At 53.4% G+C, this 17,818-nt stretch overlaps 2 protein-coding genes across 7 annotated transcripts in view; one reads left to right on the plus strand and one right to left on the minus strand.

The window, feature by feature from the left end:
• Nucleotides 1-8,012, plus strand: part of TMPRSS9 (transmembrane serine protease 9) — a 34,633-nt gene extending 26,621 nt beyond the window's left edge. For 2 of the 6 annotated variants that reach the window (XM_074337509.1, XM_074337508.1), the window contains exons 13-20: nt 259-430; nt 1,090-1,364; nt 1,894-2,030; nt 2,563-2,947; nt 5,806-5,980; nt 6,645-6,910; nt 7,017-7,153; nt 7,708-8,012. In XM_074337509.1, coding sequence (XP_074193610.1) covers nt 259-430; nt 1,090-1,364; nt 1,894-2,030; nt 2,563-2,947; nt 5,806-5,980; nt 6,645-6,910; nt 7,017-7,153; nt 7,708-7,869 — 1,709 coding nt within the window. In that variant the 3' untranslated portion in view covers nt 7,870-8,012. The remainder of the gene's footprint in view (nt 1-258; nt 431-1,089; nt 1,365-1,893; nt 2,031-2,562; nt 2,948-5,805; nt 5,981-6,644; nt 6,911-7,016; nt 7,154-7,707) is intronic. The other 4 variants (XM_074337513.1, XM_074337511.1, XM_074337510.1 and 1 more) reach the window with 4 other exon arrangements.
• Nucleotides 8,013-8,287: 275 nt separating this feature from the next.
• Nucleotides 8,288-9,278, minus strand: TIMM13 (translocase of inner mitochondrial membrane 13). The gene is made up of 3 exons (XM_019743999.2): nt 9,091-9,278; nt 8,933-9,001; nt 8,288-8,783 (listed from the first exon to the last, which is right to left on the minus strand). Exons 1-3 carry the CDS (start codon nt 9,208-9,210, stop codon nt 8,685-8,687), a joined length of 288 nt encoding a protein of 95 aa, XP_019599558.1. The 5' UTR covers nt 9,211-9,278; the 3' UTR covers nt 8,288-8,684.
• Between the last annotated feature and the right edge of the window lie 8,540 nt (nt 9,279-17,818).

A 17,818-nucleotide genomic window follows, 5' to 3' on the forward strand; every position in this document is an offset into this window, starting at 1 on the left:
GCTTAGGCTGATGGGGCCAGGGCGCTCTATAATTTTATCTCATCCTTTTTAACCTATACCCACAGCTGTGTCACATATGTGCTGTGAGACATTAGGACACCTTTAAGCCTTGGTTTCTTCATCTGTATAATGGGGGTAATTTGCCCCAACCCAGCCAGAGCCAGGAGGCTGCACCCTGGTGTCCCCAAAACTCTCTGGGCCCAGGTGCTCTCACTCTGAGCTAAAACACCCAGACCCTCCTCTCTTGTCCCCTCACAGAGTGTGGGGCCAGGCCGGCAATGGAGAAACCCACCCGGATCGTGGGGGGGTTAGGAGCCGTTGCCGGGGAGGTGCCCTGGCAAGTCAGCCTGAAAGAAGGTTCCCGGCACTTCTGTGGAGCGACAGTCGTGGGGGACCGCTGGCTGTTGTCGGCAGCCCACTGCTTCAACCAGTAAGACCTGCCTCGGGCCAGAAGGGCTGCTCAGCTCCTCCCATCATCACGGGGTCCCCACCCCAGCCCCATCAAATCCCCATGCATTCAGAAACCACTATGACCAAGCCTGTGGCTACCTGTGTGATAGGGTGGCCACAGTGGAGGCAGCCCCCTGGTTCCCACCCCACCCCACCCCAGGGCATCTGGATATCCATATGCAAATGAGAGGGTGGAACATGGCCTTGGGGGTGCCACCTCAAGGGCCCAGGCCTGGGCTGCAGCTTCTGGGAGGACAATCTGTTGAGCTGGTCTTTGGGGGACAAATAGGGGCTAACTGGGGGTGGTGGTATGTGTGACAAGTGCTCCTTCCCCTCAGCTGTACAGCCAGGGGGCTTTGGTCTTTGAGACTCATAAAGCTATAAGGGCCTCTCGTGCTGCTGGGCCAGTTCCCTCTTGTTACAGAAAAGCAAATAAGGCCCAAAGGGGCTCCCTGCCTTGCCCTGGTCCTCTAGCCTGGGACCGCTTTTGGGGAGCAGCCGTTTGAGGGTGGGACCCGTTTTTGGGGGGACCCGTTTGAGGGCCCCTCATCCTCATGGTGCCCCTCCTTAGAATCTGGGCCCTGAAAGTCTACCTGGGTCCCTGGGGGCAGCAGAGGTGTCTGAGCGGCCCCTTGTCAGCAGCACAAAGGTGGAGCTGGTGCGGGCCCACCTGGGCACCGTGTCCCTCACGGGCATTGGTGGGAACCCAGTGAAAGTGGGGCTCAAGAGGGCAGTGCTGCACCCCCAGTACAACCCCAGCATCCTGGACTTCGACGTGGCTGTCCTGGAGCTGGCCAGGCCCCTGGACTTCAACAAGTACATCCAACCCATCTGCCTGCCCCTGGCCATCCAGAAGTTCCCTGTGGGCCGGAAGTGCATGATCTCTGGCTGGGGTAACACGCAGGAGGGAAATGGTGAGTTCCTGGCAGGATCTCTGCTCCCCACACCTGCAGACCACGTGCCTCTACATTCCTCCATGGGTCGCAAACTTTGGCCTGCGGGCCCAATGCGGTTGCGTTTTATAAATAAAGTTTGGTTGGCACACAGCCACACCCATTCGTTTTACAGATGGCTCGGGTGGCTTTCCTGCTACCAAAGCAGTCCCGACAGAGACTGGCTCATAAAGCCGAAAATACTCTGTGGCCCTTTCTAGAAAAAGTTTGGAGACCCTGGTGCTATATCCTTCAGAGACTCCAAGAATTAATGCTTCCTTTGAAACCTCAGAGTTGCCTCCCCGCAGGTCACCCAAGGTGCTGGGGACAGTGGCGATCCTAGGTCTCCGAGTTGGGACCCTGGGCTCTACTTCCTTCTCGCTGTGAGCCTCAGTTTCTTCGTCTGCAGGATGGGGGTGGTACCTCATGCCGAGGTTGTTGTCAGAGCTAACGTGGGTATTGAACGGTGACCACTCTGTAAGTGGTGTGGGGGGGTGTCTCCTTCCTGCAGCGACGAAGCCAGACACTCTGCAGCGAGCGTCCGTGGGCATCATAGACCAGAAGGCGTGCAGTGCACTCTACAACTTCTCGCTCACAGACAGGATGCTCTGTGCCGGCTTCCTGGAGGGCAAGGTGGACTCCTGCCAGGTAGCGTTCACAGACGGAAAGGGGGTATCTGAACGCAGTGCCCACACACCCTCCCCCCCCACCCCGACCGGCAAGGCTACTTGTGTGGGCACAAGGACAGGAGGAAAATACTTTTTAGTGCAGCAGAGTTGAGCAGGGAGAATCTGGGATGAACCCAATGTCTTGAAATGTATAATTCGGAGAACTGATAGTACATGTGAGCAGTTGGGTATATGTGAGTACAAGGCAGAGCCACATAAGTACTCCACTGCGTTTAAAGGTGCACAGTAATGCTAAGTGCAAAGCTAACCACAGATGAGCGCACAGACTGACCGTGCTGCCCCACAGGGTGGTGAGCGCTACTCCCCCCGGGAGGTGGGGCACTGGGTGGAGGCGGGGCGGTATCAGTCCCTGTGACCATGTGTCCCCAGGCCACGTCCTCCTGCCCCACTGATGGGTCTCTCCCACTGTGAGGACTCAGGAGGGCCTGGCAGCACCCTCTGCGGAGAAGGGGCCAGATGTTCACAGCCAGCCTTCTTTGCTTCTTTGTCAGGGTGATTCTGGGGGGCCCCTGGCCTGTGAGGAGACCCCTGGTGTGTTTTATCTGGCGGGGATTGTCAGCTGGGGGATCGGCTGTGCGCAGGCCAAGAAACCCGGCGTGTACGCACGAATCACCACACTGAAGGGCTGGATCCTGGACACCATGTCATCCCAGCCTCTCCCCACACCTGCCCCCTCCACGACGAGGACACCTGCCACCAGCAGTCATGCTGGCCTCACAGTCCTGGGTGTCACGGCCAGCAGACCCCCCCTGTGGGCCACCAGCAGGGCCACCAGCCAACCTGCCAACAGGACCGCCACAGCCATGAGCACCACTGCTAGGGGGCACACGCCACTTCCAAACACCCCCTGGACCACCATGGGGTCCCAGCTACCAGGTACCAGGAGGACGCGGTGACACGTGTGGGTGGCAGGGGCCCCATATCAGTCAGCTAGGTCTGCCGTCACAATGTCCCAGTCTAAGTGACTAAAACAACTAACATTTGTTCTCTCCAAGTCCTGGAGGCTGCAGTCCCAGGTCACGGTGCTGGCAGGGTTGGTTCCCTCTGAGGCTTCTCTCCTTGGCGTGTGGACACCGTCTACTCCCTGTGTCCCTGTCCCTCTGTGCGTGTCTGTGTTCTGATCTCCTCTGAGAAGGACACCAGTCAGATTGGATCAGGGCCCACCCTAGTGACCTCATGTTACCTTGATCGCCCCTGTAAAGACCCTGTCTCCAAATAGTCGCATCCTGAGGTCCTGGGGCTCAGGATTCCCACTTCTGGATTTGGGGGGACATGGTCCAGCCTGTCATCAGTCCTGACAGCCAGGGGCATGGGCACTGATTGGGCAGACCTACACTGTCTAGTGGCAAATGCCTTATCCTGCAACCCGTCTGCTCCCATTTTAAAAAGGAGACTTCAGGGCACCGTGGGCACAGGGAATCCCTGGGCAGGGGTCTCTGTTAGGGCAGTTCTCCTTCCATTCATCCTGTGCTTGCCTAGCCCTCCTTTCTGCCAGGCCCCGTGCTAAGCTTGGGTGCAACAGGGAGCCAGGTGCTCGAGAAACACACACCTAATACAATGGCAGGAGTCAGGAGTTAAAGGAAGACAACGCAGGACAAAGCTAGGGCAGGGGTCGGCTGGCCCCCAGGTTCCCTGCTATGTGCCTAACTGGCTGGTAGAGACACTGAGAGAAAATGTACCCGAGACCTTTCCGCTCACATCGAAATACTGGGTTCACTTTTACTGACTATTAGAACTCTGTGAAATTGCCACATTTGTATTATAGTTCAAAGCCCCATCAGATACAGGCAATGTCATGTGGCTTGAGCTAAGTCAGAAGCCGTCTGTACTGTCTGGTGGACTAGAGAGAAAGGACTCTGGCTTCTGCATGACATAGGGTGTGCCGGGTGGACCCCCATGACAGATGGTGCCGGGAGACACCATCCCCCTCACCTCAGTCTTGAGGGACAGGATGGCCACCCAAGCAGAGCTCAGTGGAGAGGACGTGGCTCTCTGGAAAAAGGTGAAAGTGGGCGGGGCCCAGCAGAAGGTACGGCTCCCCCTACCTCCACCCCTGCCTGGCTCTGGGTCACAAGCTGACCCCCAGTCCCTGCCTCTGCGTCTCTGTGCACACAGCCCCAACAGACCTGGATTTGGTGCTCTCACAGCCAGATTCTGGGCACCAGGTCTAGTCTGGGGGGCCAGGGGTGCTGGGCCCACGCTGCTTCTGGGGGCCACCAAAGGAGACAGGTGCTCAGCCCAGAGGGCTGCTGGTCTGTGCAGGCTGCACCCATCTTCCTTCACACTGCGGACTTTCCCAGAACTCCCGTGTCTTGGTCCCTGTCATCCCCACAGTGACTCCCCACAGGACTGATCCAGAGAAATGACTCCGCCCCTTTCCTCTGTCATCAGCCCCCCCGGCCTCCCCTAAGCCGCCAGTCCTTCAGATCAGTGGCTGCCAGAGGTGTGTGTGCATAACTTAACCCCATTACAGAGAAGTTGGGGGGAAACCACCCATAATCTTACTGCCCTATCCTGACCTTCATGCCGTGTCATGAGGGTGTTTTTTCCTCCCTCCCCCCCAACATATATTCATAGTGTCCTTGTCCCATCAGCCCAGGTCACCCAGACACAGACCTGAACCCTAAGGTTTGTGGGCTCTTTGCAATGAGGCAGCCCAAAGGAACCAGGGGTGCCTCGCCAAACAATGGAAGTCAGGTTGTTATGGGATCTGGGGGGAAGAGTGTGGTGTAGGTAACTTAGACGAAGCAATTTCGATGGGCTCAGAGCAAAGCAGACCATGTGCCAAAGGCCTGGGAGTGGGTCTGGATGGTGAGGAGGACCCAGATCCTGTCTCCTTAGAAACCAGTTAAGACAGAGGTGACAGGTGAAATCCAGAAGCCCCTTATCTGAGCCCTGCTCCTGGACTGGAAATCCAGGTAGTCTCGGTGACTTAGACCCTCCATGGCTCTGCTTGGTGACAGCAGTTTCTGCCAGTCTGAGTTTAGGGCACAAGGTTTCCAGCAGGGCCCTAGGAAACCAGGTGTTTGATACTTTATAGCTAGCCCATTCTTAGGAGAAACAGTTTCTTGTTAACTCTGCAGCTGACTTTATCTGGGCTTGGCCTCCAGCCTGATGATTTTCACTTTTCTAGTATGTACAGGCTGCAAATTCTTAACTTGGGGGCCCAGACTTGGAGGAAGGCCCTGAAAGGGCAGCACTGTCCATTGTGGGAGTGGTGTTTCCAGGAGAGGGGCTGTAGCTTCCGCGGGCCTCCTGGTTCTGGGCGAGGTCCAGATGGTGTCAGGAAGGTGGAGGAGGTGGGGCTGACGGCACTGGGCAGGTGGCTTCTTGTATCCCGTCCCTCCTTCTACCGGAGGCGGGGACCTTTCCCAAAGCGGCGCTACAGGGGAGACAGGCGGCTTTTCCGGCGGCCGGGTGGTGGGAGAGTGCTGGAGAAGGGTCGGAAAATGAGCTCCAGAGCCGGAAAATGCGCTGTGGGGATCGGGTGGGTAAGAGCACCCCTGCTGGGTGAGAATGGCGCCCTGGCAGCATCCTTTTGAAAGCACCTTGTTTCTTCTACAGTCGTGTTCGTCTGGGCAGACAGGTTAGCGCAGTGGGACGCAGCAAGGTCCTCCTGGGCAGTGGCTTTGGGTATGCCAAGGCTTTTCGAAGCGTGTCCCCCACTCAAGTGGCTGTGCGGAGGGGGCCCAGTGCGTCCACCCGCCGACCCGCGGCCCTGCCCCCTCCTCCAACAGACTGCGGCCTGGCGCCAGTGGCAGCTCTGACAAGGATCGTGGGCGGCAGCGCCGCGGGCCGCGGGGAGTGGCCGTGGCAGGTGAGCCTGTGGCTGCGGCGCCGGGAGCACCGCTGCGGGGCCGTGCTGGTCGCCGAGAGGTGGCTGCTGTCTGCGGCGCACTGCTTCGATGTGTGAGTCCGGCCCGCCCCCAACGCCCCGGCCGGTCTGTGGGTCACCGGACCGACCTGTGACCCGAAAACTTACTGTCATGCCTCCGCGTCTTTGCCTGGAATGCTCCCCCACCCCGAGGCTGACCATACGGGAATTCAGGGGCCCAGTCCGTCCCCGGGCCCCCACCAAACCCGGGGCCGCAGCCTCTCCCAGCCCAGGGTCAGGCTTCTCCGGGTAACTGTGGGACATCTCCATCCCCGGTGCCAGCCCCCAATGGCCATACTCTGGGGGGTCCCCTTCTTGGAAGGCCGCTCAGTCGAGTGGACCAGGCAAGGGGCCCTGCCCTCCATGGAGACACCCAGCTCTTGAACGCGCACTGTGCGCCTCGTGGGGCGGGGCCCTCTGGCCACCAAAGCCCTAATATTGGGCAAAAATGAAGACGGCTTGTGGTGTCACCTCGTTGCCCGAGTGGGCGCATCTCCGTCATGGGCACCCCTCGCTGTCCTAGGAGGGGAGGACTCAGACCCATTGACCCAGGCCGAGAGGTCAAGTGCCCAGCCCAAGGCCCCCAGCCGGCCGCTGGGGCACAAGCAAGGCCTTGGACACAGCATCACCGGGCAGCGTCAGGCGGGCGGGGGCCGTGGCACAGGGATCTGGGCCAACGCCTGTCCGCGCACCCTGCAGCTACGGGGACCCCAAGCAGTGGGCGGCATTCCTGGGAACGCCATTCCTGAGCGGCGCCGACGGGCAGCTGGAGCGTGTGGCGCACATCTACAAGCATCCCTTCTATAACCTCTACACGCTCGACTACGACGTGGCGCTGCTCGAGCTGGCGGCGCCCGTGCGCCGCAACCGCCTGGTGCGGCCCATCTGCCTGCCCGAGCCGGCGCCCCGGCCAGCCGACGGCGCGCGCTGCATCATCACTGGCTGGGGCTCGGTGCGTGAGGGAGGTATGCGCGGTCAGATGCCCGCAACCTCGGGGGTGAGGGGTCCAGGGGCGTCGGGAAAGCCCCAGCCCGTGCCCCGCGCGGCCCCACCGGCCCGTGTCGCCTGCAGGCTCCATGGCGCGGCAGCTGCAAAAGGCGGCCGTGCGCCTCCTCAGCGAGCAGGCCTGCCGCCGCTACTACCCGGTGCAGATCAGCAGCCGCATGCTGTGCGCCGGCTTCCCGCACGGCGGCGTGGACAGCTGCTCCGTGAGTGTACCCTACTGCTGGAATAGGGGCTCTGCGGGGTCCAGGTCCCACCCACCGAGGGCGAGGGCGAGGTTCTAGTAACTCTAAAGCCCATAAGCCAGGCGCTCCTCTCCAGTGCAAACCGGGGCTGATCAAGCAGGGCACCTTCTCCGTCTCCGAGTTTTCACTCCACCATCGTTTATTGCGCATGGGCATCCGTCACCAGCCAGTTCCCACCCATCCCACCCTCCTGTCCCCTGGACCTGCAGAGGAGGGACAGGGACATGCTGCAGTGTGAGGCCCTATTCTGCTAGGGGACCACAGGGGCAGGTGTCCACAAATGTCCACCAGCCAAATGAAATGGCTCATCCTGGCACTGAACCCATTTCCCAGATAATAAAAGTGAGGTTCACAAGGGTAGTTACTTATCTAGCGTCACAAAGGGACCACAGGCAACACTGCTGTGGTGGCCAGCAACCCAGGGGTGTACAGATCAGGTCAGTCCTTCCTTGGCACAACAGCTGTTGGGGAGGTACTGGCCTGCTCTGAGCGCCCTTCCTCTCTCCTCCCCTCAGGGTGACGCTGGAGGACCCCTGGCTTGCCGGGAGCCCTCCGGACGGTGGGTGCTAACTGGGGTCACCAGCTGGGGCTATGGCTGTGGGCGGCCCCACTTCCCAGGCGTCTACACCAGGGTGGCTGCTGTGAGAGGCTGGATCGGACAGAACATCCAGGAGTGAGGGCCCATAGGCTGCCCAAGCTTGAGATGTGAAGGCAGCAGGAACCAGCCGGCCACCCCGCCCCAAGGTGGAGTCCAGGTGGTGGGAGGGCAACGGGCGCAGTTTTACTGCATGTTTCGCTCCAATAAACAGCCTTGTCCATAGCTTGCTGTCTCAGCACCTCCGTATCACAGCAAGAACCACTTGCCTGCATATCACCCAGGGCCCAGAAATGGAAGGAAGGATGGGGTAGGGAAAGCAAGGCCTCCCAGGGAAAGGGCTACCCCACAGCCTTTGGGGCTAGGGGAAGTTCAGCCTCATCTTCAAGGCTCCCTTTTGTCCAGAGAACGCAGTAGCACCAAGGGGAAAGATAGTGGGGGTGGCTCAATCTGGGCAACCATCTCCCACGGAAGCCTCCTGCAGAGAAGACTCACAGGGCTCTCTCCGCCCCCCCTCGGCAATTTATTTGTCAGCCCACCCCCAGAAGGTCACAGCTCAGGTGAATCTAATCACACCCTACATCCCCAGGTCCACAGGAGGATTTTATGCCCAAGGACTTGAGGTTGCCCGGGCACACTAGGGGAGGTGCCACCGGACTGCCAGCACTTTGGGAAGTTCCAGGGCCCCCAAAGTCCCCAGCTACACTCTCTGGCAGTGGGAGGTGGGTTGGGCGAAGGGGAGGGGCAGAGTCCCAACTGTCCCAGCACCAGTCTCATCCTCATAAACCAAGGGCTGGCAGCGCGCACACGCAGGCGCCCGCCTCACAAAGAGAATTATGGAAATGTTGTAGGGGGTGAGGGTGGCCTGCAGGCTGGGCCGGGCCCGGTGCGTCCGGGTCACATGTTGGCTCGTTCCCGTTGGAGCCGCGAGTTGTAGGCGCGGGACACGGTGTTCCAGGCGTCCATGTAGCGGTCCATGCACATGGCGATGCACTTCTGGAGACGGGGAGAGCGCGCGGCTCAGCTCGGGCTCCCCCACGACCGGCGCCCCCAACCCCGGGCAGTGGTCCGACCACATCCCCCCCTTAGTACGCGTACGAGCACAGGTCCCGGCCCGCGGCCCCCACCAACGCCGCGGGTCTCACCTGCTCCGAATTGTCCAGGGAGCCCCCCGGCTTCCCAATGCACTTCCGGAAGCACTTGTCAGTCATCCTCTGTGGGGACACGCGAGCCCTCAGCCGCGACGCCCGCCCCCTGGCGGACCCCGCCGCCCTTGGCCCCCGCCCCCGGCCCAGCCCCGGACCTGCAGAAGCTCCTGCGCGTTGGCCACGGCGATCTGCACCTTCACCTGCTCCATGATAAGCCCTGGGTCCAGCTTGCCACCGCCGGAGCCCCCGAAATCCGAGCCGAAGCCGCCCTCCATGGCTCTGCAAAGTCAACCGGACCAAGGCCGCGTGCGCCGACCCGTACCTGCGCCGGAAGTCTGCCGCCCAGAGCTCCATGGGAAATGGAGTCTGGGCGTGCTGGGGGCGGGGCGACGGCTGGACTACGATTCCCACAAATTCGCGCGGACTTTTCCGCGCATGGGCAGGCGAGACTGCGCAGGGAGGGTGTGGCTACGACCTAGCTCCGGGAGAGGCACTGGACCCGCGGAGGCCTGTCACTGTGCTCAGATGCGGTGCTTGGCTCATCCCACCGCACGTGCCTACGGGGACAGTGACACGTGTACCCTGCGCCCTGCAGTGAGGGTGGAGCCGGAAGGAACCAGTGCTCCTTGCTTGACTGAGAGCACAGGTCATGTAGGAAGCTCTGGTAGGAAAACCATGCAGGGCCCCACGCAGGGCGCGCCGGTGGCTCAGGCGGTTGGAGCTCCATACTCCTAACCCGGAAGACTGCCAGTTGGATTCCCACGTGGGCCAGTGCCAGACGGCTCAGTTGGTTGGTTTGTGGTTAGACTCCTCCACTCCCTCATGGGATGGTGGGCTGCACCCCTTGCAACTAAGGCAACTGGACCTGGAGCTGAGCTGCACCCTCCACAACTAAGACTAAAAGGACAACTTGAAGCTGAATGGCACCCTCCACAACTAAGATTGAAAGGACAACACCTTGACTTAGAAAAAGCCCTGGAACTGCACACTGTTCCCCAATAAAGTCCTGTTCCCCTTCCCCAATTAAAAAAAAACAAAAAACTGCAAAACACTAGGGTAGTGGTAGCACCAGGGAAGATTAGGAGGTGGAGCTTGTCACCTGTGTCATGCAGGGGACCCTGCTCGCTGCGTCATTTGTCATGCGGGGCGGCCTGCGGGGTCTCTGGTACCGCTCCCCATACAAGAACGCAGGACATGGTGAGGCCAAAAAGGAACACCCACAGAGCCATAGGTAGGGGAGTCATACCACTATAGTCTCGCTGGTGGCTCAGTTGGAGACACAGGGAGCAGGAGCCACACGATCCACAATCCACACTCGGCCGCTTACTGGCTCAGCCACCATCTTCTTGCTAGCCCCCATTCTTCTCTTCTCTGCTAGCCTAGCCACAGCAGTTATATTAGTGGCCAATGGCTCACTGGTTACAGCTGACGGCCAACTAGCCACAGCTGATGGCCATCTAATCACTTTGATGGCCATTTACTACCTGAGCCAGCACCTGTCTATGTGAGGCCGAGAGCCTGGAAACTGCTTTCTGGGGCTCTGTCCCCACAACCTGCCACTGGGACTTATTTGTATGTATGTGGTGGTGCTGGTGGTGCTGGTAGTGGTGGTGGGTCTTAACCACTTGTTTACCCTGAGAAAGAATATTCCAGCCGAGAATAATTGGGCTCAAATTCATAACCAGCGTCTAGCAGCCATTGTTAACAGGGGCCCTCGACACTGCATTTTAGGGAAAAGCCACAGACCAAGCTGCCAGCCTTGTGCACTGTGTTCCTGCTGGCTGAGTCACCCTTATGAGAGCTCCTAGGATTGTAAGTCTACCAATGGACTGAAGATCTGCCCCTTCCAATCAAAGCTGCACAATTACATCCTTATTTGCATATTTACTGACTAATCAATGTATGAAGCTGACCAATCAGGACAATTCTTTATGGACCAAACTGTGCAAATTTGGAGTCCTCATTTGCATAGGAATGGACCAATTGGAAACAGGGGCAGGCACTTTTCTCTAGAGAAGGCAGCCTCACATAGGCTTAAGTAGAGTACTGTTTTCCCTGTTTGCAAATGGAGCTTGAACACCTGGAGCCGCCTTCCTGAGCCACTGCTTCTACTCACCTGTTTCACACCTGAGCTGGTCCACAGCCTAAACGGACACTTTCATAAGGAGGGGTGTAGTGAGGACTCTTACCTTACTAGCACTGGTGTGTGTGTGTGTGTGTGTGTGTGACCACCCATAATTTTGAATGCAAAATAGGTAACACATGCTAAAATTCTCATGTTAATCAGCTACCTCCTGGTGGCAGGGGAGGGGACTTTGGCTGATTACATGTCCAAAAATTATGGTCCAGAGAATTGCAGCCGGCTAGGCCTCTGGACAAAAATCACGAGATGATCTTGAGCTTTCTTGGCTAAGATGAGGTTCCTTTGAAGCCCCAAAGTGTGTCTATTTGTAAAACAAATGGGATGGTATGCATATTTTAAATGACTTCTGAGGCCTCTTTTTTTATTTTATTTTATCGGGGAATATTGGGGAACAGTGTGCTTCTCCAGGGCCCATCAGCTCCAAGTCATTGTCCTTCAATCTAGTTGTGGAGGGTGCAGCTCAGCTCCAAGTCTAGTTGCCCGTTTTCAATCTTTAGTTGCAGGGGAACTAAGGCGGGAATTGAACTGGCAACCTTGTTGTTCAGCACTCTAACAAACTGAGCCACCCAGCTGCCATGTGGCCTCTTTTTCTCTGTCCCGTCTTCTTTGGCGAGGGAGGGGAGCTGCCATTTTGTGCTCAGGCTCCATGTCCAGAGCAACCTCTCTAGGACAACCTGCCCCTATAATCAAGCCTTCTGAGGCCATTCTCTGCTTTCTGACCTGTCCAGCTTTACTGGGCATACTTGTCTTCCATCTTTGTTTGTGTTTGTGGACAAGTCCACCTTATGGGGCACCCTTAAAGAAGAGGATCTCAAGTTTCTCAGAGAGGATAGACTGTGTTTTTGATTGATTATCGTATAGAGCATTAACTATGAACACAAAATGGACTCTAATAATTCTGATGGCTATGTCAGTCACAAAGTGACATCCCGTGAAAGGCATACCCAGTGAATGCCCTACCCAGATAACTCCAGACGCAGGGTGGAGTGTGACCATCTGGATGGCTTCATTGGATTGCAGATGGGGGCACCGCACCCCGTCCTGAGCATAATAACATCAGAGCTCTCTGATGGCTCCTCCCTCAGCTCTCAACCAAGAAGCTGACAGCCACATCTGCACTCGTACCAGATGAAGCCTTGAAGCCTTGACGCCTGACAATCCTGACACCCCACACTATGCACCCCAGCGCCGTAGGGACTCTCGCTGAACCCCAGACTTTCTCATCCTTCTTGCGTAAGACTGTTTCTGTTTGCCTTGCCTAACTCTACTGCTTGCACACCTGTATGACCCTCTTATGTGAAACCGCTCTACCGCGACTATTGGAGACTGTTCTCCGGCTGGAGCCTTGTGGTAAACCGAGTCAGTAGGACTGGATCCATGGCTTTATTCTGATAAAGTCTGATCTTGTGGAAAGACACAAACGTGTGTGGGACTGCTCCTTTGATAGCTCTGTCCCACTCACGACAATTATAAATTAAAAACAGCTTTAAAGGAATTCTTACAGTATGCAAAAGCTTTGGCCACCTGACAAAACCTTAACTTACTCCATCTGCCAGAAACATAATTTGGATCCAAATTTTTTTCCCCACTTTTTTCCCCTTCTTTCGCCCCCCCCCCCCCCGCCCCCACTCCGGTTCAAGCCGTTGTTTCTCAGTCTGGTTTCTCAATCAGGGACACAGCTCCCTGGCCCATGCTGGTGTTATGAGCCTTGTGCCGCCCCCCTGTCCCCTGGCTGAGGCAGTCAGTCGCCGGTGGTCAGTTGGCCGCTCACAGCAGCTCACGATGGCTGCCGGCCACCCCACAGCAGCACACAGCAGGCCTTGGCAGCTCACACCAACCTCTGGCTGCTCCCTGCAGCCCGGCTCCAGGGAGAACTGTTGTTCACAGTCTTAGCTGTAGAGGGCGCAGCTCACTGGCCCATGTGGGAATCGAACTGGCGACCTTGGCTTAGGAGCCCCGCTGTCCAACCACCTGAGTCACCGGGCAGGCCCTGGATCCAAATTTCAAGTTTTGTGTTATTGTGCTGTGTTTGTGTACATCCACGTATTTAGGTTATAGATGTGGTATATTTCTGCTGCTGGTCAGTATTGCCAAAGTTGATTTGTAATTTCAAATTAGGTTGCAAAGAAGACTTATTTAATTGGCTTAAAACACATGAGCACTTACACAAATTTAAGAAATAACAGAAAGTAACCCAACTGTTTCTCAAGTGCACATGACCTAGGGTCAATCTTCAGTGAGTAAAAGCTGGCTAACTTAAGGTCATTGGATTGATTAAAACGGGCATGTCTTTAGAGAGAGCGGCTAATCTCGTGAAACCATCAGGGAGTAATCTAAAATTACAAGCAAACAGTTTAAAGATAAATGGGATGAGAGTGCCACAATTTCACCCAGACAGTTTCCCAAATCCTTTGGTTACTCGAAACCTTAAAGTCTATGAAGATCTAGACACTTAAGACAAAATGATTGCATATGGAGAATAAAAGATGTGTGCTTTGTAAAAGAAGGTATAAGGAATGGAAGTACATTCTGTTGAAGGAAATGAGTAATTTTGTCCTAGAGTAAAACGATCTAGAATGAGAAAGGAAAAAGATAAGACAAAAGCTGAAAAGTTTATGAAAGTTGGAGGTTTGTGGGAATCTTAAATTTTGTGTTCAGGCTGGCTAGGATTGGAAGGGATTTGTTTAGGTTGACTGATACAGAATTGGAATATGGATTTCTCTCCCTATAAAAAGACAGTTTTCCTAGACTATTGATATGCTCTTCATAAGAAATTATAAAGGGAAATATTTTGTTTTGGTAAAATGATTTCCTGTGCTTTGCACAATTAGGTCTTTGATGGTTTAGGTAAAGCAAACATTCCTAATACTAAGAGCTAAATTGCTTCCAACCATTTAAATTCCTGCAATTGCTCGTGAAGTCTTTAATTGTTACCAGGATGAAATGAATAACCAAAGTAAGGGACTCTACACAAAAGGGGGAAATTCAACTAATTACTATTGATATGCTCAAATTGTGAGGTTTGGAAAGTGGATGTTATCCAATTGCCCCCTTCTGAAGGACATAAATATATGTTAGTGAGGATTGTATGTATCTCTGTGTCGAAGGGCTACAGCCACAACAGTTACTAAAATAGCTCTAGGAAGGATTTTTCCAAATTGGGGAATCCCATTAGCTCCATAGTGGTCAGGGGGACCCATTTTACAGGATAAATTCTGCAACAGTTTTGTGAAAATTGGGCTGATATTGCAGTATTTCCATTGCACTTATCATCCCCAGTCCTGTGTATAAGAAAGTGATTATAACTCAATTGGTGAAACTTGTTGAATCTTTTAATCTGCCTTGGCCTAAACCCTTCCCTTGATATTGCTTAACCTGAGATCTACTCCCATTGATAAACATCGACTGTCTCCTTTTAAAATGGCCACCAGGAGGCCCAGGAGGCTAGATCAGGGAATGTATGAACCTGCTTTATTGAGGAGACCCCCTGACTTATTGTAAAGAGCTTATCAAAGGCTTGAAATTAAGGCAACGTTGTAGACCTCTGCACAGGACTCCCTCCAGCCTCGTGGAAGGGGTCATCCTGGGTATTGCTAACTGGTTCCTGAGCTTCAAAGTTAAAAGGTGTGGACTCGTGGAACATGTTTCTCGCTTAGAACGGCTCCCACGCTTGCAGCTCGCTTGCCGGACTGGACCGCCCGCCTGCAGGAAATTGTCCAGAGCACTTTCCTAGGACCAGCTGCCACAGCCCTCTTGTGCGGTGTAGTCCCTACGTTTGTTTCATAGTTATCATAATAATACAGTGCTGGGTACACGAGTGATCTGAATTCTCCTGCAACAAGATGGTCACCGTCCCTCAAATTTAGACTGTTATTTAGTTATTCCTTATAATTAATCCCTGACTACACAGGACGACCTAATTTTTCTGGTTTTAACCCTGTAAATGGGAAACCGGCCCTGACTTTACTCTCGATTTCACCAAACCCCCTCCTTCTGAGACTTACTGGGTTAGGCTACAAAAGGGGGCCCAGCTCTCCCTTGTGTCAACTGAAACCCACCCTCTCCATTGATCCCAGTACATGCTCTCCCGCAGTGGAACCTGGCCACCTCCTACCACTGACTTTGTCTCTAGCCGTCCCTAATGGCATCACGACCTGTATCTTAAATGCCTTAAATCGGCAGCACGTGCCTCACCCCTGACTGCTGTGGAACGCCCCGTTTTCCTGCCAGCAGGGCAGGAAACAGTCCTATTCAGCACAGTGTTCCCCGCCCCATTGAAATTGACATTGTGGTATTTTCCCCACAACCCAGTGGGGAAACAGCCAGTTATTAAGGAGAAATCCTAGGTTCATGTTCACCCTGAACAAGGAGCTGTTTTGGACCTGTGTCCATGTGCCCTTGTTTCTGACTCATCAGTGAAGACACACTTGTGTGTCCTGGTCGGACGAAGTGCTGCTGGTTCATGGAAAGTACGTTATGTTCCTTCTATCTTGCTTCTCATGCTGGAAGGGTTTGAAACCTCTCTATGGATATCGGACCAATTTTCTAAGTGGAAATGACCTGTATTTCAATTGAGGTGATACAGAGCAATGTGGTAACAATTGATGGCTGAAACTGTTGTACACGATCTTTATGAACATATGAGAATGCTTATTATCCTCTCCCCAATACCTTCAACTGAAGAGAGGCAGTTTCAAGTATAAGAAAATCTCCTGATACAGGAGCAGTGTCTCAACAGAGGTCACTGCTGGCTGAAGGCTCTATCCAATACAGGTATCTTCCCTTTGTCAGTTCCTTACCTTCTACCTCATGCCAGTGTTTTTAAAAAATTGAAATGCATTTTAAGTGATGTTAGAATAAGCCTAACATTTCAAATATCTATTAGTACGGATAACATTTTGCAGTCTCAAATTCTGTAAATTGCATTATTGGAGTTCAAATGTACTATATGATGGGTTGTCTTTTGTGGGGCAGAGAGGAAAATCTTTTTCCAGATGTTATCCACCCGATGGTACTCATACCCCCACACTTCAGTGGGTCCTGGAGAGGACATGGGAGCCATGACATCTGATCCTATTCACTATATTTTATTTTTTATTGGGGAATATTGGGGAACAGTGTGTTTTCCCAGGACCCATCAGCTCCAAGTCGTTTTCAATCTAGTTGTGGAGGGCGCAGCTCACTGGCCCATGTGGGAATCGAACCAGCGAGCTCAATGTTATGAGCACTGCGCTCTAACTGAGCCAACTGGCCACCCCCACTACATTTTAATTTGATAGAAAACATCAAACTGTTATCTGACAATTACGAACAAGCTGACTTCATTCGCAGCTGGTCTTCACTTCTCAATCATTGACCCACAGACATATTTCAACCAGAGGCACGGCTTCCTGGAAAACAGGCTTATTGCAGAATACCAGGAATATTCTGGAAACAAGAAATTCAATTCAGTGGATACTTCAGAGCGCTTACCTCAGCCCAGACACTATAATAAACTGCATCAGATGATGAGCATGTGCAGAAGTGGTAGAGAAACTGACTTTGTCCCCCTTTGTCTATGAAAGCAGAATGATAGTGAAAGGGAAAGATTATTTTTCTTTTTTATTCCCTCTCTTTTGGCAATCAGCAGCTTGTTCTTTGCATTTAAGGGTATGTTTCTGTTTTAGTTATTAATTTGCTTTTTTTTATTTTAGATTTCACATATGAGATCATACAGCATTTGTCTTTCTCAGTCTGACTTACTTCACTTAGCAGAATGCCCTCTAGGTCCATCCACGTTGTCACAAATGGCAAGATTTCCCTTTTTGTGGCCGAGTAATATTCCATTGTATGTATGTACCACAGCTTTATCCATTTGTCTAACCACGGACACTTAGGTTGTTTCCATATCTTAGCCATTATAAATAATGCTTCCATGAACATAGGGGTGCAGATATCTTTTTCAAATTACTGTTGCTTTCTTTGGATGAATACCCAGGATAGGAATTGCTGGGTCATAAGGTAGTTCTATTTTTAATTTTTTGAGGAACCTCCATACTGTTTTCCATAGTGTCTGCACCAATCTGCAATCCCACCAGCAGTGCACGAGGGTTCCCTTTTCTCCACATCCTCGCCAACACTTATTTGTTGATTTATTGACGATACCATTCTGACAGGAGGTGAGATTGTGGTTTTTATTTGCATTTCTCTGATGGTTAGTGACATTGACCACCTTTTCATGTGCCTATCGGCCATCTGTGTACCCATGTCTAGTCAGGTCCTCTGCTCATTTTTTAATTGGATTTTTTGGGGGGTGTTAAGTTGCATGAGTTTATATAGTTTGGATGTTAACCCCTCAATAGATGTTATCATTGATTATCTTCTCCCAATTGGTAGGTTGTATTTTCGTTTTGGTGGTTTCCTTTGTTGTGCAAAACTTTATTTTAATGTAGTCCCATTTGTTTTTGCTGTTGTTTCTCTTGTCCGAGGAGATATATCCAAAAAGATACAGTAGTACCTCGGTTTTTTAATGTGTCCGTTGACGAACATTTAGGTTTACGAATGCTGTAAATTTTATGGATTTATGGTATCATTAGATAGTAAAATGTATGCTAAATTTGCAGTTTTAAAGGTTGATTTTAAAGGTCTGGGATGGATTAATCCATTTTGCATTACTTTCTATGGGGAAAACATGCCTCAGTTTTTTGAACGTTTTAGAACTTGAATGGACTCCCAGAATGGATTACGTTAGAAAAGCGAGG

The sequence above is a fragment of the Rhinolophus sinicus genome, linkage group LG07 (genome assembly GCF_036562045.2).
Source record: "Rhinolophus sinicus isolate RSC01 linkage group LG07, ASM3656204v1, whole genome shotgun sequence".
In the NCBI taxonomy this organism is placed as follows: domain Eukaryota; kingdom Metazoa; phylum Chordata; class Mammalia; order Chiroptera; family Rhinolophidae; genus Rhinolophus; species Rhinolophus sinicus.